Raw genomic sequence first — 21,688 nt, 5'->3', positions numbered from 1 at the left:
CACATATTCACACACACACACATAATCATATCCTACTGGCACCCTAATCTTAAATACATTACAATATATTTGCTCAAAAGAAAGGGGTTGCAGTTCTTTACAAATCACAAGCAAACCCCTAGCTTTGCTCCTTTCCCCGTCCACCACTGGATCCTTCGCCTGGACCTAGAATATTGAAAAGAAAGGGGTGAGACAACCACAGTCTCAGTAACAGCGAAATTTACATTGATTATTACAAAGTAAGCCATAATCAAATAAATGAATAATAAATTCAACATAGTATATAATTTAGCCATTTAAAATGCATGAATGCATGACCTAGGCCGGTATGGCCTTTCATGACCAACAGAATGCCCCCTGGCACTCTTTAACTCGCAGGTAAACCTTATACCTACTTGTACCTCCACAGGCACAAAACATAATCTAAGGCATGATCTAATCCACCGAACCGCCTATGCCCCTTCGACGTGAATCCTGAGCAGTCAAAGCTAACTCCCTCCCAGAGCCAGCCCGACTTACTCTCCATGTGAGGGCTACCTTGGCCTAGACACTCAACCTCACACTTCATATGTCGGATTCCCTCCCCCACTGAGAGGTGTCGAACACTCAATACACTAACCACTTTAGTGCACTGAGCCCACAATACGTAAGACAACACTGAGTACTGACAGTGTGCCATAGAATATCAAAAATCCACACCTTCTCATTGGTGAACTCCCACCGAGATCATGCCTTTTACTCTTGTCTACCTTTCCTGAGTATTGACCATTCAACACTCTAAAGTAGTATAATATTTATAAATCTCATTTCCATAAAAACATTGTTATTAAACAATTAGAAAACATATTTGCACTATAATCAAAGTAGTACCCCATAACCCCTTATAAAGCACATTTAATCTTTTAAAACATGTAATGCATGATAACTAGTAATATTTATTCAAAAATAGCTAAAACAAAGTAATAAGAAATATAAATTCCCCTGTTACCTCAACCCTTTGGTACCAAAAGGGTTCCCTTTGTACAAAATAGGGCTCGGCTTGTTCCTTACTTCTCAATAAGTTCCACCAACAATTTTCTACAACATATAAGTGATCCACATCACTTATCATGACAAATAGCATTAATGAAGACTATAACTCATACCACACAACTTGGCTCTATGAGTCATAATCCACCCTAATGGTCCATATATTAAACCAACCATTCACATAGTATCACTTAACCACCAAAACCATTTATTAGCCATCACTAGGCTAATTTTCAATTTATATAATTTTTTATCAATTAAAAACCTTCACTTAGTGTCACCAACTTTCACCATTAGCCCTTATAATGAAAACCAAACCTTAATTTAAATCTTATTGGGCTCAAATAGCAAAATTATAACTAAATCAATAAGCTTAAACCATTGAAGAGCAAAAACCCAATTTCTCAAGGTTTATTTTGTGCCCAAAACACCTCTTTTCATCCAATTATCCACTCAAAATATTAGATCACTATATAGAAACTCAAAACATGCTCCCTAGGATCCAAAGAAACAAAAGCTTATAAGAATAAAGCCTTTGGGATCAAAATCCAAAAATTTCTCTTCCAAAAATTGAAGAAAATCAAGAGAAAGAGAAGAGGATTGAAGTAGGGAGTTTACCTATCGTGTAGCCGAGCTTGCAACGGTCGCAAAGACTCCTAGATCCAAGCCTAACTCCCTCCCTTTCTCTTCTCTTCTTCTCTCTCTCTCTCTCCCGTTTGTGCGTTTCTTTCCTTTTTCATTTTCTCTGCGTTTCTGCATCAGTTTTGGCCTTTAAATTGCTGGTCAAAAAGTTTGGGGAAAATTACAAGAAAGGGCCCAACATTTTTTTATTATTGCACAAAAGCCCGGGTCAACTTTGGTAATTTTTTCCATAGTTAAAAATCAAATAAAACCAAACTTTTGCTTAGTAAAATTCAAACTCTGGGCCTCTATTAAATTATTCTAAATTTTAATTTAATTATAGATATTTTATTTTATTTTTATTTTTTTTTAATAAATTTGAGTCTTAAAATTTTTAGGATGTTACATTACACATCTCATATCCTTAAGTACTTGGGAAGAATAGAGCAAGCCATACAATAATTTGAATCATATGAAAAACCTAGTAAAAGAGAAGTTTTCCTTTTGACAATTGAAATGATGACAGCAACTGGAACTTGAACATGACCAACACTACTGTAATATGAAGATTTGGGAGATGAATTTAATGATGAGATTAGCTTAAAGACAAAATTAGGTATAATGGAGTGATTCTCTTGTGCATTCTCACTTACTTATCCTTGCCTAAGCACTGACTTCTCTTGTGTTTGTGGTTTGAGTAAGCACATGATGGGTAAGTCAACTATGTGGAATGCATGAAGAAATGAGACAAAGTAGCGTTAGATCTTGCGTGGGAAAAAATGAAGGGAATAATATTAGGTATGAAAAAAAATAGGAGATATATGAAATTATAGAGGGAATATATTTTTTTTAGAAAATATTTTTTATATAAGAGAACTTATAAAGCAAAAACAATTTTTTTAAATATATAGGAGATCATAATTTTTTAAAAACAATTATATAGAAGGCATTCTAAATTTTTAGAAAATATTTTTTATATATATTAAGATAGTACAATATGATAATTTGGTAAAATAGATACATTTTAAAAAAGTAAATACAAAATTAGAACCCTTCCAATTATTATTACTTTTTAATTTTGCTATTAACTTATTAGAGGGGAATAATCATTTTTCGCTAATTAGAGAGGATCATATTTCCTCACTAATTTCATCATTATCTAAACATTTAGAGATATCTATAATTTTCTTCGTTAATTAGATACATTAGAGAGGAAAATGTTGTTCCTCGCTAAATAATTTCTTGAAGACAAAATTAAATTTTCTCAAAATTTTTTTTGCTAATATAATTATTTAGAGAGGAATACATAAGTCCTCACTAATCTAACTTTTTCTAGGAGTTTTTTTGAGCCAATGTCACCCTGATATTTTTTTCATTTGGTAGAATTTTGTGCTGCTATTAAGGTTTGACTGTGTTGACTGTTAACTCAATAAATTTGACTATTATCTACTTGCTTGGCTTGCCTTGAGGAAGCCACCAAGCATATATTCTTTGAAGTTATCTACCATGGCCATTTTAGAAATTGAGAAAAAAAAACCCATCATGTCTTCCTCTTCTTGGATTTCTTTTCGTCCCTACTTTATTCTCCATGAAAGCCAGATTTAAACTGGTGTACTCAAATGAGACTTAGCATTAATTTCAACAAGAACTAAACCACTCAACCATCAAGGTAGATGCAAAAGAGGTTGAACCCACAAACTCACAGTGAGGGAGACAATGGGAAGACACTGGTGGGGTTTTAAAGATAAAGAAGAACAAGGTGAGGTGGGGATTCAACATGATTTTGACATTGTGGGAGGGGTTTTGATTTTGAAGAGGAACAATGAAAGGGTGTGTGTGTGTGCACGCGCGCAACACAATTTCGAAGGTGGGGTTTCAAAGAGGAAGAAGTCAGGTCTAGGTCAGATTATCAATTTGTGGGCCATTAGGATTCAAAATCAAAGAGCACTACTGCAAAAAGGCTATATATAATAGTTATTTTTTGCTATATGTGGTGGTTTTATTAACTGATATATATTCTAGTGCTATACATTCTCCGAGCCAATGTAAAGCAGTTTTAACCATTATATAATTGCCAACTATATATTTTAAATAACTGCTATATAGTTCGTAACTACGTAAAAATAACCATTATATAGTTGGGAACTATATAGCAATTATTTCTAAATAACCGATATATATGTATGAGCATTTTTTTTAAAAATAGGGGATGCACTTCTAGTAGACCCTCCATTATATTTTACTTTTTTATTTTTTTCCTCTTAAATCCTTGAGAGAAGTAGAGTGAAAAATACAAGGACTAGAGTAGTAGAGACAATACTCAAATTTGAAATAAAAAACAATTAATGCTAGGTTTTCCATTAAATAATTCAAATGAAAAAAATAAAAAACCAACACTAGAGACATGAAAAATCAAAGAAGCATCCTCATAAAAAAAGACAAACTCAAACCGGTACGACACATATGTAAAAAACCATAGATCTAAAATCAAAAAATACAAATCATAGTTATAAATTTGAAATACTAGCCTTCCATAATTTAACAATATAACTAAGGACGATGATGAGATAGAGTTGATGGAGAGTGACGTCAGCGAGATTGTGTATCCCACAAACTAAACAATGGCACACAGTGCTATGAGTGCACATAAAATGGAAGAGAAGGGATGCACATCGCACTAGAGACCATGGCCGGAGTTGATCATGTGAGTGTTGAAGACAAAAATTCAAAAGTTTAGAATGAGAAAGATGCTTGAATAACAGAGAGAGTTGAGTGTGGAGTGGAGAGGAATGGAGGGAAGGGGTCGAGTGTCCTGAAGTTGAAGTGTGATGGATGGATTTGAATGTATGAAATGACAATGAGAAAGAAAAAGAATATGCATGCCATGGGATTAAAAAGAATTAATGGTTTAGAAATAATGACATCATTAATTCATATGTTATATAAAACATGTGTGTTTTAAAAGTTTTTGGATTAAAAAATCTATATAGTAATTTTTTTTAAATAACCACTATATAGTCTTTAGGAAAAAAATTCAAAAAAAAATAATAAAGAGAGACTACATAGAAGTTCTTTGAAATAACTACTATATAGTTTTAAAATTATATAATAGTTATATAAAAAGAACTATTAGATAGTCTCTAAGAAAAAAATAAAAAAAAAAAACAGAGACTATATAACATATTTTGAATAAGCACTGTATAATTCTTTTTTCCTGAATTTCACTTCAACTATAAAGTGGTTTTTTCAATAAATATTATATAGAAGGCACTATATATAGTCTTTTTTTAGTAGTGAGGAAGGGTGAGAGGAATATGCATATGAAGTTTCATTCTTATTTTTCCTTGACCCATTTTTGCCTACTTGTATTCTCAATTGGACTTATAGGTTGTGTTCTAGATGTCGGTTTTGTGTGGCTTGTTTCTTGTTCGATTTGAATTCATATTTTTCCTTACTCTAAAGTGAAACTTGATTTGCATTCTGATTTTTTCTTATTCAATGGCCTTTTCATTTCTAGGTCAATTTGCGTTCTTATTTGCAAGATTGTTCTCTGAATAATGACATAATATTTTCAAGTTCCATGGCATGAAGATTTATTGTTTGCTACAACAGCAATTGAAGGTTGCCAGGTTTTGCTTGCTTTGCTGGGTTTTCGTTTCTAGGAATGAAGGTTGCGATGAAGAAGAAAAAGGAGGTGGAGGAGGACAAGGATGCGATGAAGAAGGTTGTGTGGATCTGTTTCTTTGTTTTTTTTTTTTTTAAAAAAACGTCACATGGCCGCCAACACTACATATAATAGTCAGATGACAGGTGAAATTGTATCAAATTGAAAAATATTGGGATAACATTCTATCCAAAAAACTTAAGGATAAAAAGTACACTTGCGTGAAAACTTCAAGGAAAATTTATACCTCAATCCATAAACAATTTATAGATATTGCAGGGTATATATTATATCCCAAATTATAACGAGTTCGCTAAATTGTTTGATAGATTAATGATGCAATTAATGATGTTTCGGAACTTCTAAGCATTATTAAAAGGTGCACATGAGAATGTGGAGTTCGCTGAATTTCGGATCCTGCGGGCGCAAAAGGTGCCCAGGGCACACTCACCCACACGGATTTCAACTTCCACATAACGACAATCCTAGCAAAAGCATCAAATTCAACAGCTCTGTGCCACGTATTCGCACATGATTGGTCGGAACCTTGTAGTGAAGCATAAGCAATTGCCTACTTAATCCTTCCGTTGCTTTCCATCTCATTCCCGTCTGTTTCATTACTTTCTCTGCTTTCTTCAATTCCATCGCTGTTATTATTACTTTCAATTTCTTCTTTTATCATTTTCATCTCTCAGATCTGTGCTCGATCTATCTCTTCATCATTCAGCCATGGCTGAAAAGGTACACTTCCTTTTGATCTCCTTTTCTAAATCCCTCGTTATGATACCTTCCGTTTAATCATCCATGTGAATCATGTCGGTTAGATAGATCCTGATTCTGTTCCTCCCTTTTGGTAATTATATGTTTAGGAGACAAAAATGAGGCTCAAGGTTGATCTCCAGTGTGAGAAATGCTACAAGAAGGTCAAGAAGGTTCTGTGTAAATTCCCTCGTAAGTTCTCTCCATGCTTCAAGCTCTCTCTCTCTTCTTTTTCTTCATTCACTTTTGAAATTTGGTGTGATATTGTGAGGAAATTCCCTTGCGCATTATTCTTCGGAATCACAAAATTGAGTTCATCTTGTGGATTTGTGTGGTTTTGGATTTTTGTGAACAATAGAAATTCGAGACCAGGAATTCGATGAGAAGCAGAACATTGTGACGATTAAAGTGGTGTGCTGTAACCCAGAGAGGATTAGGGATAAGCTTTGCTGTAAAGGATGTGGTGCCATCAAGAGCATCAAAATTGTCGAACCGCCAAAGCCCAAACCGCCTGAGCCAGCGAAGCCGAAGCCGCCGGCCGAACCTTCGAAGCCCAAAGAACCCGAGAAACCCAAACTAGAGAAACCAAAGGAACCAGAAAAGCCTAAAGAGCCTGAAAAGCCCAAGCCGCCTCCTGAGAAGCCTAAAGAGCCCGAAAAGCCGAAGCCTTCACCTGAAAAGCCTAAAGAGCCTGAAAAGCCCAAGCCTCAACCCCCACCAACTGAACCAGAAAAACCACCAAAACCTCCGGAGCCGGCACCACCAAAACCTCCAGAGCCGGCACCACCACCAGCCCCAGCTCCGGGAATACCGCCGCCAGAACCAGTTCCCATTGGAGTGTGTTGTGTTCCATGCTATGAAGGAAGGCACGGTGGGCCATGCTATGGGGGTTACGGTGGGCCTCCACCATGCTATGAAGGGTATTATTATGGCGGGAGGCCTGTTTATGATAGCTATGGTGGAGGACGACCTTGCTACGTGAGCCCTTGTGCCCAGTACTTCCACGAAGATAACGCAACAGGGTGCACAATAATGTGAGCTAAAGGCTCATTATTGATGTGGTCTTGTATGGAGAATAATAAATAATAATATATAGCTATATAGCGTTATATATAGAGAGAGAGAGATAAAGTGGATCGTCATGAGTCTAATCAAATTTATGTTCTTTGTTTTTGTCGTTGTAATAATAATAATAATAATAATAATAATAATAATAATGGGATTAATTTGAGTTGTTTATATATGTTGTACCTTTTGAATAAACAAAGCATTTTGAGGGGATTTCATTTGCATGTACATGCAGCTTGCAGAGGGAGATAAAAGATATGATGAATATAATTAATGATACATTGTCCATTTATATTCTTATACTCGATGGTTATATATATATATATATATTATAAAATAAAAATTGATGAACTGAAACATAAAGGGGAAAGAATTATCAACGAACACTTTATCTCAATTGAAAAGAATTATCACTATTGTTTGTGATAAGGTTTGATGTTGAGATTACTAAATGAAACAAAATTTGATTGTGATGCAAGTGCAGTGTTGGAGCCAGCACATGGGGGCTAAATGCACGCTCATATGTAGAAAATTACATATAGAGCATCTAAAAATTATAATCTTGTAGAATTTTGAATCATCTAAATTTGATAAAAAAATATTTAGGTTCAAAATTTTTTTAAATATATGATATTTTAACTCGTATTTCATAAATTCAAACTAAAAAATTTAAACTCTTTGAACATGTTATTAAAAAAAATGGATTAAGAGTTGTTTATTTTACAATAAAATCTAACCATGATAAATTAAGTCATTTTTTGTGTAATAGTCTTCTTCTTTTTTAAAAAAATAAATATGTTAATATTGTAAACCTTTTAAAATGCCCCATTTAATCATATTTATAGAACACTTTTTAAAAATAATTTTTAATCTAAAGTGTAATATATTTTATAATAATTAAATTATTTTTTTAATTTTATTTTTTAATTAATATGAAAGTATTTAATATAATTGTATTACTATTTTAAATTAAAAATAAAGATAAAAGTATATATTAGTTTTCATGATATTGAAAAAAAAAAAAATACTAACTTTTGAAGTTCACAGTAATGGAACCACTTTGGTGGAAAAAGAAAGAAATATGGTATCCTAGTGATGGTTATAGGTTTGTCCACGTTATATTTATATTTTTTGATTTTGGAAAAGTAATGAACTTTCTAAAAGCATTAATTCAAGATTCATCATCGCGAAGGATGTGCTTTTTTTTTTCTCTTTTAATATCAGAGGAGGATGTACTTTTTCATTAATAAATTCAATATGATCATCTCATAAAGAAAAAAAAAAGTCAATATGATCATCAATAAAGAAAAACCTAATCATAGTCTTCCATCTTTTCGTGGTTTCTTTTTAGTAATTTCGTTGAAAGTTTGATACTCTACATTAACTCCGTTGTCATCTAAATTTCTCTGGAAACTACGAACCCGCACCAAAATGCGTGCCAAACTGACATAGATAACTATTACATAAGTAGGTATTGGGCTAAACAGTAATTTAGCTCTTAATATGTATACATAGATACTTTCACCGTTTAAAAATATAAAAAAATTTTAATTAAATTTCATCTACAATAAAATAATTATTTATTTTTAAATTAATTTATTTTTTTATATTTACTTTTAGTAAGCACCATATGATAAATATAGAGTCATTTATTAATAAGAGTATTTAAAAAAATACAATAATTATATCTCAAAAGACTAAAAATACCTTATGTATATGAACATTTAATTCCTTAAAAAATACCTTATATTTTTAAATGAAGAGAGTAGGCATCAGAGCATATGCATGAACCTTAATCTAATTTTTAATGTAATATTTTTCTTTAATTTTTAAAAATAATGTAGTGTCATGTTTACTTTTAACAAAAAATAATTTTAATGATTAGTCAATTATAAAATTATAGATAAAGAAAAAAAAAGTCATTAAAAAAGGGACACACAAAAAACGGTTAATGACTAAAAAAAATCTCTTGGTAATTTTATGTAATGTTTTGATCAACTAATAGTTAAAATTAGTATTTATTAATGGTAGAAGTAATACTATAATATTTTAAAATGTTGAAAAGAATATTGTAACAAAACAAGTTGAGAGTCTCAGATATTTTTAGACTTATAGTTTAGAGATAAATTTAGGAAAAATGATAGAAAAATTTATTTAAATTATGTAAATGATAGATTCGTTCCATGAAATGACATAATTCCTCTAGAATCTCAAGGGATGTTTTTGTCATTAGGGAATTATAAGAAATGACACTTTTACCCTTTATTCATATTCAAAAAATTCACAACTTTCTATTCATAACTTTTGTTTATATATTAACAATTTTTGTTTTTAAGTTCGTAATAATTTAATAGTTATTTGCAAGTCCTAATCTACAAGTCTTGATATACATCAGGTGTTAAAAATTTACAACTTCTTATTCACAACTTTTGTTCCGATATTAACAATTTTTATTTTTAAATTCGCAACAATTCAATAGTCATTCGCAACTCTGCATCTGCAGGTCCTGACATACAACAGGTGTTAAAAATTCATAACTTTTCATTTGTAACTTTTGTCCGTGTTTGGACTAAAATATGAAACGTCGCTCAAATATATCACAGGGCTAGTTGAGCTAGGTAACTGAAGAGTTAGGTCTAAAATAAATAAAAGGGCCAACCCCAAAGCTCAATAAAAGCCACGAAAAAATAAATATGCCGAGATCTCACTAGTTACAAACATTGGACCGTTGGTACATGAAGACACAACCCCAAGTAATTCCAGAATCCACAAATATTGTGCTCAAGTATCTCGGTGAAACGGGTTGACTATCAAAAATGAAAAATACGAAATAAAGACCGTGCCATGAGTTTCGTGAGATCCTTGATTCTTCAGCAAAATGTTCTAGGTTTTAAGGGAGAGGCTACCACCACTCTGAAACTATAAATAGAAGACAAAGACATAGAAGAAAGGCAGTTAACACTTAATCAAAGAGTCACATTTTTATACCTTTAGCCTTTAATTTTATTAGTTAGTTTCACTTTCAAATCTAGACTTGTAACATTTTGCATTTCAATAAAAGTCAAACACTTTTTCTACCAAAGCCTTGTGTATCTTTTACATCCGAGTGAACTGTGGTAAGGAAACTCGAAACCCTTTTGTTATTAATTGAGATTCAGCGTCTCTAGCACACCTAATATTTGTCGTTCACTACAAACAATTCCTATATTAACAATTTTTATTTCTAAATTCGTAATAATTTAATAGTTATTTACAATTCCATATATGTAAGTCTAATATGCATCAGGTGTTAAAAATTTGTAACTTTTCATTCACAATTTTTGTTCATATATTAATAACTTTTATTTTTAAATTTGCAACAATTCAATAGTTATTTGCAACTGCAGAGACTTTTGTTTTATTTGAGGGTAATTTGGTCATTTTATCTAGTTTTTTAATGACAAAAAATTCCATGAGACCCCATAGGAGTTATGCCATTTTGTAAGACCAATTTGTCATTGTATAATTTAAATGAATTTTTCTATCATTTTTTCATAAATTTATTATTTAACTCTTAAGTATATTAACAACAATGGTTGATGACTTTTAGTGAAAGCTCAAAATAATTAGGTCATTTAATTAATTAAATATCTGTGCAAATAAATATTAATATAATCTATAAATATATCAATTATAAAACCTATAGAAAAATCACATTATTCCAAAACATTGTGTACGGTAAAACTTATCTTTATATTTCATATAACTGTTATTAGTATAAAAATAACTTTTTACAGTGGTTAAAAATGACTTTTTATAACGGTTAAAGAGGCGATGTTGTTTCAGGGATGTAGAAAGTCCATCTTTTTACATTGGTTATAAACCCGATGTAAAAATTAAATTTTTTACATCGGTTATAAAGTCGGTGTTGAAAATTATATACAAAAAAATAAAAAAAATTTACTTTAACTTTTAACACCGGTTGGGCTCTCAACCAACTAGTGTAAAAAATACACTTTGTACACCGGTTATTACCATAATCGCTGTAAAAAATATTATATTCTACAACAGTTATGGTAATAACCGGTGTAAAAAGTATTTTATTTTATTTTATACTATATTCATTTTATCAATTTTACCTATTTTTATGCATAAAAATTGTCAAATCAGACAACTCAATTAATTTATAATTGTTTATCAAGTATTTATCAACTATACAAAGCTATTTAACTATTAAAAAAACTAATAATTGTCTAAATTGTCAAAATTACCATTCCTATGCATAAAAATTGCTAAATCAACAGCTCAATTCATTTAAAATTGTTTATCAAGTATTTATCAACTATACAAAACTATTTAACTATTAGAAAAACTACTAATTATCTAAATTGTGTTAACTATCAAAATTAAAACATGTCTAAAAGTAACAAAAAATCTCACAAGTTCTCCACAAAATAGGTTGCCCAACGTATATAGATGTCTTTAATTTTAGTTTCAGAAAATGCATCCGAATTGTCGAACATCTAAAATTTGATTCATAAAATAGACATATTAATTAATATCAAATAACATAATAAAAGAAAACTTTTAAAAATATATTTACCTCTTTTATAAATTCGATCATGCGTAATGTGATAATATTGAGCATGTGTCTCATGACATATAGTCCGCACAAGTTTATCCTCACCGATTGTCTATGACTCTATATAAGAACAAATTATAAAAAATTAGTAAGAAATCTTAATAATTAAACATATTAATAAAGTATAGCATCATCTTTGGCTTAATCCATGTAAGATCCTTGAGCTCATGTCCATGCTTTTGTAAAACTACATTTTGATATGTTCTCATTGCCCTATGATCAAGATTACCAAGTTAGTAAAAATATTTAAAAAAATTAAATTAAATAGTTTAGTAAAAGTATTCTTACAAATCTATCGTTCTCTTCATTTCTTTCCCAAGTTTGTAATGAGAAAGTATAAAAAGACGACAGTGTTGCTCTTTATTGAAAGAACAAATAACTGCCAATGGTCCCTGCTAAATATGATACAAGTTAAAGTAAATCCATATTGAAAAACTATTAATTATAAATTGATCCTTACGAGTGCACATATGGAGCCATAAAAACATCTTTTTTGACTTCACATATTCTCTATTGGAGGTACGCGGCCCTTAACTCTGGAGTATTACCTTTCTCTGTCATGTGATGAGGGCAAAAGAATTTAAACTTATCACCTTTGCCCGACGTAATGCACAAATGATGAAGATACCTACAACAATGGAATTATATTAGTTTACTAAACTTGATGATTAAGTTTACTTGCAACAATGCAATTATATTAAAGAAAAATATACTTACATCATAAATAGTTCAATGTGTGGTGTGGTAAGCTGATTATTCGACAAAAGTCAAACCAAATCTTCCCGTTCAATTGTCACTATCATATCTTTCTTACCCACAACCTCCGGATCCATTTCTAAACTCTTGAATTCGAATGATAAATCATACACTATTAAAATCATTTGTGATGCAGAGTCAACGAGGATAGCCAAGCACCCGGTGTAAAAAGTGATCTTTTTACACTGGGTGCTCGGCCACCCAGTGTAAAAAGTGAGCTTTTAAAGTATCAAATAATTCAATATAATTATAAAAATGCCACTGCCTTTATTTTTTACACCGTTTGCCTTCCAACCGATGTAAAAAATACCCCGTAAATTTTATATTTTGTACTAGTGTGTAGGTGAATCCAATTAATAGTAGATATTAAAATTAGTTGGGCAAAAAAAGTACATATTTAAATTTAAAATATAATTTTTATTAGAATGAAAATTTTAAAGCCAAGGTACGTAAAACGTCGCACATCATCAAAACCTTTTTGTTTCAAGAATCATTCAGTATCTGATACTCCAAGTATGGAAGGACCTTGTTAACATAATTCTTTTTCCACTCGCGATTTGAACTTGAGAATTTATTTAACGAATATTCACTCCGTTGTACCAGAGAAGCCAAATTTCTATTAATATTAACTTGAAAATGATGGTTAAAGATCTTATAAAGTCATTAATAACCCTTAACGATATCAAATTATGATTGAAATGTCATAAAAAACTATGATCTTTATTTACAAATAAAATATTTTTAATTATTAAATATGAAATAATCTATAAAAGGTCATTCGTGAATTTAAAAAAAAAGTTAGTTTTGAAATTAAGAATAATTACTTATCAATGACATAAAATTAATTGTAATTGATAGATAGATTTATTAAAAAAATATATTTATATGTATATGGTCACTTGTAAATTTTGGAAATATTACTTATAAATTTAAGAAGAGTCAATTGTGAATAAATATTAACAAACGTGAAAGTCCTTAATTGACAATTAAAATTATTCATATCTATTCACATAACTTACAATATATATATATATATATGTGTGTGTGTGTATAAATAATTGACATACCTTAAATACACATTTAACTATCCTTAAATCAAAAGTGTTAATGCATGAATTTATGAGATTATCTATTTATTCACAATTGAATTTTCATAAATTTACTAGTAATCTTCTTAAAATTTACAAGAGACTATCCTTAAATTCATAAATGATGATGCATAAATTCACAAAATTATCCACCCATTCACAACTAACTTTTCATTGATTTACAAGTAATATTCATTAAATTCATTTCTAACTTTCTTAATTCATAAGTAATATTCCATTTCTTATTTTAATAATTATTTATTTTTTTAATTACAAATGCAGGTCATAGTCCTTCAATGATATTTCAATAATTAAAGATCTTCAATTTATTATTAATGTCCTTACATTTTTTTTCTTAATAATTTTAGAGGGTCCACCATGATACTAAAAGACTCCAAAAGATTGAACTAAACATAAATAAGGATTAAAATATTTGAAAATATAAACTAATCACCAAATTAAAGATCATATAGGGAATTTGCAAGATTCATTAATTTGTGAAAGAAAATGATTTTCAAATGATTTGTACATCTGAAAGTTTTTCATATACAAATTAGAAAATTTCACTTACAATTTTTTGTCTCAAGAATTCCAAATCATGCTATGACAGTAGTAAAATTTTAGGCAAGTTGTGTAATGTTCTTACTATAATTAGATTTCCAAATCTTTATAATTCTTATTTAAATTTAGGGTTTGTTTGGTTTCTGTTACATTTTTTATTTTTAAAAACTATTTTGCATTACAGTTTTTAAAATTATTTTAAAAAAATTCATTTGGTTATTTTAATTTTAAAAATAGTTTTAGAATTAAAAATAGATTGATAGTGATATTTATAAGCGGTTAACAGTAGCAATTTTTTTTTTATAAAAATTAATCAAGGTAGTTATAATTGAAAGTCCACCTAAAAGAGAAAATGAATTAGACCTTATAAAAATTTAGCAAATGATAATAAAATTCAAAGGATGAGTTTAGAGAGATATCACTAAACACTGAAAAGAGAAAAAGGAAGAAAAGCTTGCATAGATAATTACCCTGGTTCAGCTCTAACCATTTGAACTTATATCTAGTCCTTAAGTATTACTTGAGATTTCTCCAATATCTTTACCAAGATTAATCCAGGCTCTTCACAGCCATAGTACAATCCCAAACTTAAACTAAAGTCTAAATCACTTCCCCTTACAAAGGTAATAATATAACTTACTTAAAAGTCCCTAAGTTTAAGTTGTTTTGTTATGAGTCTGAAAAACAAAGGCAAATAGAGTATGTTCAAGAATGAACAACTACTATTAAATACTCTCGCTCAGAGTTGATATAAGATCAATGAAGCTCACTTGTAATAAAAATAAACTCAGAAAGTTGATAAACAATAAATATGAATAGCTTGAGTTTGTTCGTGTTTGTTCGTATCTCCACTATCTTCATAAATGCTTGTATTATAGTTAGAGTATGTAAAAAATCTATTACACTCATGAATATAGCCGTTAGAGTCATCATTTTCATTCCTCTGAATTATCTAAGCAATTGTTGAATTGAGGCAATGTAACAGTGCTTTTCGGCGGAGCTTTCTCTGTTATGGCAAGTAAGACAAATAACAGCTCTTTTCATTAAATATTCTAACAAGGTAGATGAGAGGCTCTTTCAAAAGAACGAAGCTATTTGAGAATAAAGATTTATTGAATATAATCAAAGTAAGTTTGAATTATCCCCAAAACATGCTTAGAATGAATCTTGAAAGATTGTATCACCAACAAAGTACACAAAATGCAAAAGGAAAGAATTTAGAAGAGATTACAAAGGACCCCGATTTTGCTCACATGAAATAGAGCAATACATGTTAGGTATATTTCAAAATAATGATGCTTATTTCGAAATAAAATAGAAGCAAATACCTAAGGAAGACTAGACATATTTCAATATAAGACTTTGATATTGGAAGAGAGTTACATAAACGTCGATATGAAAATCCTTTTTGAGAATAAGAAGTGTTATTCTCAAATAAGCTATTCCTAAATAACCTATTCTTGAATAAGAAACTTTAGAAAGACACAACGTAAATAAACTTTGAGGAACATAACAATATTCCAAAATAAGGACAGCTATTCCCAATTAAACTATTTCTGAATAAACCAAAGAGTTAATACTTGGGAATAAAGAGAGTCATTCAGAAATAAGCTATTTCAAAATAAAGAAGCTATTTCAAAATAAGGATCATTATACTGAAAAATGAAAAAAAGGCTCTCAGATTTGAATTTTTGATTCTAAGTCCACTTGAAACACCTTTCAAGCAATATAAAGGGTCCTTACGGAATTAAGATCAAGTCAAATACTTAATCTATAGAGAGAAACATAATATGAATGGATCAAAGAAAAGCTCGCGTGTTTCTTGGCTATTTGAAAATAAGACACATATTTGGGAATAAAGAAATTTATGGGAATAAGATGCAATATTCAAAAACTTAAATAAAAGATAACTAATTTCCTTACAAGCCATTGTTTCTTAATTATTAAACCTATCAAATACAAATTTCTTTTATTTTGTAATTATCAAAATCAGGGTTCAACAATAATTTATAATAATAAAATATAGTATATTTAAAGATAAAAAAAATAAAACCAAAGAAACATGAAGTTGTTTCTATGTTATCTACTTTTAAAAGCAAAAAATGAAAATAGCTTTAAAAATAAATAAATTGAAAATAGTTATCCATATAACTTTTAATTTTTTTATAAACAAAAAATACTTTTTAAAAACAAAAAATAAACACGACTTAATTTATTGTTTTATTCCTATGGCGTTATTCCCTCCCCTTTTGATTGTGCTAGTTTTAAACATTTTCGTTGTGTAATGTTCTTGCTATAATTATATTTCCTTATCATCATCCGAACACTTAAAGAAGGTACATGACAAGTTGGTCAGTGATGGCGTCTAGTTAGGAAGCAGACAGGAAAATGGCCTTGTCACGAAATTATTCTTTAGACAACTTTGAGGCATTGAGCTGTGATGCATTTGCATGATTCAAAGGTTTTCTTTATATTAGGTGACCTCACTAGACAATGACATGTTAACAAATAATATTACTCCATTAGTATTTCACTTAAAAAATACTTAGGCAAGTGGCAAAAATATTTGGATTTTTATTTCTACTATGCAATGACGGACTTAGGAAATTTGTTAGCAGGGGTAAAATTTATATCAAGTAATTATTACTATTTTTAAATGTAATTATAAATATTGATTAAATTAATAAAAATAATTTCATTAAAATTAAATTCATAAAGAAACTGTAAAAAACTATATTAAAAAATAAAATTATTTTAATATAAGAAAAAAATTACATTGAAAATGATAGAATAAGTAATAGTAACTATTAATATCATACTTTGATATCTTTTTTTGTCAAAAAAATAATAATATCTTAGAATAAATATTTTCAATATAAAAAATTTAAAAATATTTTTCTATTTTTATTAGAAAGTGTTATCTTTAAGTATGAATGGGTAGAAATTAAAAATTAAAGAATTTAACCTTTTTATCTTTTAGAAAATACAGATTAATATGTTATTGGATATGTTGAAAAAATATTTATTATATTCTTATATTTATATAATATATACCAACATTCAAATTGATATCTCTATCTCCTACAAAATTAACAATACGAATAACATACTTCCGTAATCGGATAAGTGAAATATCGTGTCAAACTCCCATTTATTCATAACAATACCATCGCCTTCTATTTATAAATTGTATGCGCATTAATCAATCGATATAGATATAGGGTTTAAAAGTAATATTTTGTACTAGTGAGAAAATGTAGAGGAAGAATGAAATTTTTTATTTAAAAAGAAAAACCTAAGTGATGAAAGAGCAATATCTTTGGGGAGGGGCAAATTAATGACTTTTTTTTTTTTAAGGGGCAAGTGAAATTTTCCCTATATTATACATAAGAGATGTTAGTAGTTTAAGTGGTGGCAGCTACCCCAATTCACTAAACGTAGGTACGTCCCTCTACTATATATAATCACACCAAATTTACTATTGTCTGAGTTTGAAAATCAAGATGAATGTAGTTTAGATACAAATATATTTTTTGGAATATTCTTAAAGATTGGTATGGCATAATATTCATCTGGAAAAAAAAAGAAAAAGAAAAAGATGATGTCTTTTTTTTTATTAAATATAAAACGAGAATTCATTGGACACCTTAACAAGAAAGATGATTTCATGTTTAGCCCAAAAAACTTGTAATGTTCACCTTACTTAACGAAGAAAAAACCACTCTTTTCCATAGTAAATAAAAGATAACCAATGATAATAAAGGTTATTATAGTAGTAATTAACCAAGAAAAAGGTTATTATAGTAGCAAAGGCTTAACCATAATAATTAAAACAAGTTAACTTTAAAAATCTACTATACGTCATTACTGCTAAAAAATGCTACCAAAGCTCCCATATTGTAGTGTTTTTACTTAAAAACGCTCTAAAATATATGGTGGAATGCATAGGAGCATTTCTGCTAGTAAAATTGTAGTCGAAAGGAAGCATGTCCAGGAGCATATGAGACCTTACACTTATTTTTGTTGCAATGTTTCCCTCCAAATTCTGAAAATGATGCGATCTGGTTCCTATACTTAACAAAAGTTCACTTTAATTATTAGTTGAATAGAAAATGATAAAAAAGAACTTGAAAAATTATAGAGATATAGAAAAAAATTACAATAAAGAACCCAAAAAATTATAGACAAGGATATAAAATATTACAAAAAAGGACTAAAGAAATTTTGTTGGGCATTCTCTATAATTTTGGAGGTCCTTTTATGTCATACAAGAAAGGGTATATATGGCCGTTATTTTTGCTTATATATAATGGTTTTTAATCACTATATATTTTGGCATCATATTTCCAGAACAAATATATAATGGTTTTTATCCATTGAATGTTAGCAGATATATAATGGTTATTTTGAAATAACTATGATGGTATATATAATGGTTATTTTGAAATAACTGCTATATATATTAACTATATAATGGTTAATCAAGATAGCTACTATATAGTTCCATATATAGACATTATTACTCTGGTATAGTTAGTTGCTATGCTGATATAAACAACTAGCCATCATAACATTTAATGAAAAGTAAAGGCATTGACATATGAAACGTTACCTCACTATACTAATATAGGTATAGCTATTCCAGTATAAGTTATGCTTATATCCTAATAAGAGCTTTATTATAAAATAGGCTATGACTCCTCACTAACACTTACATTGGTATAAATTGAGTTATACCAATATAAAAAGCTTTACACCACAATATTGTCATTATTTTGTATATGTTGGCTGCATCCTCACTCTTCACTTGTTCTTCCTTATATTGGTATAATTGATGTTATACTAGTATAATTAGCACTATACCCAAATAAATTATTTATACCTAAATAAACATGCTTAACCTACTAACACTCAATACACAAATTAGTTCAAGTATAGCTATGCTTATACCAATGTAAATAACTTATACCTAAATAAACAATTAAACTCTAGAATGAAATAGAGACTTGCAACATAGCTTAATAAACTTCAATGCTTAAGTTAGTTTCTAATTCAAATGAAAATTTAAACATAAAATGAGTTATAAATACTTATAACTCATTGGGATTTAACAATCATAATTCTCTCCTTATATACAAATTATTCAATAACCAAAGGTTTCATAAATATGTTCGCAAGCTAAAAATCTGTTGGGATAAATTCCACAATCACATCTTTATTTTAAACTTGTTCCTTGATGAAGCAATGCCAGATGTTAATATGCTTTGTTCTCAAGTGATGCACTGGGTTCTTTGTTAAGCATATTGCACTCATGTTGTCACACTTGGTTGGTATTTCTTTGAGTTTTGCTGTAAAGTCCTCAAGCTATTCCTTCATCTATAAGATTTGTGAACAACATAGCTCTATAGCAATGCACTCTGATTCTGTAATGATAAAGAGACAGTGTTTTACTTCTTGCTTGCCTAAGAAACAAGTTAGCTGCAAAAGAAGTGATAGATCCTACTTGTGCTCTTTCTATCTATCTTGCATCCTATAAAATCTACACCAAAGTATCCAATCAAGAAATTCACTTCTTCCTTTAAAATATCAAAGTCCTACTTTGTTCGTATCCTTAAGATATTTGACAATTCTCTTTACGGCAGTCACATGAGACCTTCAAAGTAGACTAAATCTTGCAAAGACACCTATATAAAAGGACATGTCTAGGCAACTTGTTGTCAAGTATAAGAGAGATCCAATCATGCCTCTGTAAGACTTGTAGTCATATTCTACTCTTAAAATATCTTTATCCATCTTTATGGTTAAGCTCATTAGAGTTTTTATCTTATTTTCTTGAACCATCTCAAACTTCTTAACATCTCCCTTAGATACTTGGTTTGAAAAAAAAACTTCCATCTCTTCTTTGCTTGATTTGTATACTTGAGAAGAAATTCATTTCTTCCATCATAGACATTTCAAATTTTTCTTACATTAATTAAAAAATTCTCTACAGAGAGTCATCAATAACACCAAATATTGTATGATCAACATAAATTTCAACTATAAGTAAATAATTTTTCTTTCTCTTAATGAACAAGGTAGTATCAACTTTACTTCAATTGAACCCCTTAACTAAAAGAATAGAGCTTATCGATCATAGCACACTCTAGGTGCTTGCTTGAGTCTGTAGAAGGCCTTGTTGAGCCTGTAGACTTCATCATGTTTTTGAGGATCTTCAAAACCAAGTGGTTGTTCAACATATACTTTTTCAAGGATGTACCTATCAAGGAATGCACTTTTCACATCCATCTAGTATAGTTGGTTGTCATTCATGGCAACATTAGCTAGAAGTAGACAAATTGCTTTCAATTGTGCATTTAGAGCAAAAGTCTCTTTATAATCTTTTTCTTCTTCTTGGTTACACCCTTTTGCCATTGTCACACCCGATATTGTGATCTCCCTAGAAAGGGAAATCAAAACATGAATGAATCTCTACCAAAATTTTAAAAGAGTAATTATAGAAACCTTTTAAAAAATAAAATGGTCTATAATAACCAGAATATGGTTTGAGAGTTAGATGTATATGGGGAAGGTATTAGGCAACCCCCATCACCTGTCTGTGAGAATAGTTACCCTAAGTTGACTAAAAATTAATATTGTAAAATCTACCTTTATCTAGTGACAATTAGTTAACAAATCCAAAGTAATCAGTGAATTAATTAAAGGAAGATTACCAAGTTTGTAATTTAAGAAAATAGGATCTCAAGTTTTTATAGTCTAAAATACATTAAAAATCATTCATTAAACCTTTTATTAGAGTAAAATAATGTTTTGGAAGCATGGGACAGAGGAGTGAAAAGATTCTAGAACAATTGAAAAATACCGAAGGCTATAAAATAGAGTAGGGTGTCGTAGCTTAGTGCACATGCGGTGTGGTTGTTCTTCTATGTGCCACGCATTGCGACGTATCATGCCTATACTGTGGCATATTACATGATTTTGATGGCAACTTTACTATCACATGACAACAATTTTGGACAATTTTTAGTGTGCCCTATTTCTTTGTCTAATGTTTGAATAAGATGACCTAGGTATCTATAGAAAACTCTTTTCACAAATTAGCTAATGACATAGATTTTATTTTCAAATCAAGTTACATAAAAAAGTTAGACATCCAAAATACTTTCACACTTTTCACAACTTTCAAAACTAAAGGGTTGTCCAAAACCCCATATTTATGCCAAAGCTATTCCTAACACCCATACCATATTCATTAAACCAAGGATTAATAGTATAACATACCACATGCATATATACACCACTATTTCACATTTTTACCCCTCAACTCCTTTAATAATAAAAACAGAAGAGGGAAGTTTTAGCATTGCATTTCATCAAAAATCATCCATATCATGTTTAAAACAACTTTGCTACACTTGCACTAGTCTTTTAGCCTTATCAACATTTACAATTATCATAATTAACATCTTAATGCCCAAAATATCTTCCAGATATCATAAACAAATATATAGTACTATTGTA

The 21,688-nt window shown here is 29.6% G+C and overlaps 1 protein-coding gene across 1 annotated transcript; it reads left to right on the top strand.

Annotated features, from left to right (window-relative positions):
* The first annotated feature begins 5,898 nt into the window (after positions 1-5,898).
* LOC129322878 (leucine-rich repeat extensin-like protein 3) lies at positions 5,899-7,291 on the top strand. Its single transcript, XM_054969325.1, has 3 exons — positions 5,899-6,055; positions 6,184-6,265; positions 6,432-7,291. The coding sequence occupies exons 1-3, from the start codon at positions 6,044-6,046 to the stop codon at positions 7,109-7,111; spliced, it is 774 nt and encodes a 257-aa protein (XP_054825300.1). The 5' UTR covers positions 5,899-6,043; the 3' UTR covers positions 7,112-7,291.
* The last annotated feature ends 14,397 nt before the right edge of the window (positions 7,292-21,688 follow it).

The sequence above is a fragment of the Prosopis cineraria genome, unplaced genomic scaffold (genome assembly GCF_029017545.1).
Source record: "Prosopis cineraria cultivar Desert tree isolate PC_DT_omini unplaced genomic scaffold, ASM2901754v1 PC10, whole genome shotgun sequence".
NCBI classification, from domain to species: Eukaryota; Viridiplantae; Streptophyta; class Magnoliopsida; order Fabales; family Fabaceae; genus Prosopis; species Prosopis cineraria.
Note: the sequence above shows the minus strand (reverse complement) of the source record. Positions and strands in the feature narration are given on the sequence as shown.

Coding starts and splice junctions, on each gene's coding strand:
- LOC129322878 (XM_054969325.1), top strand. Junction 6,266..6,431: donor GGTTCTGTGTAAATTCCCTC/GTAAGTTCTCTC, acceptor TGTGAACAATAG/AAATTCGAGACCAGGAATTC.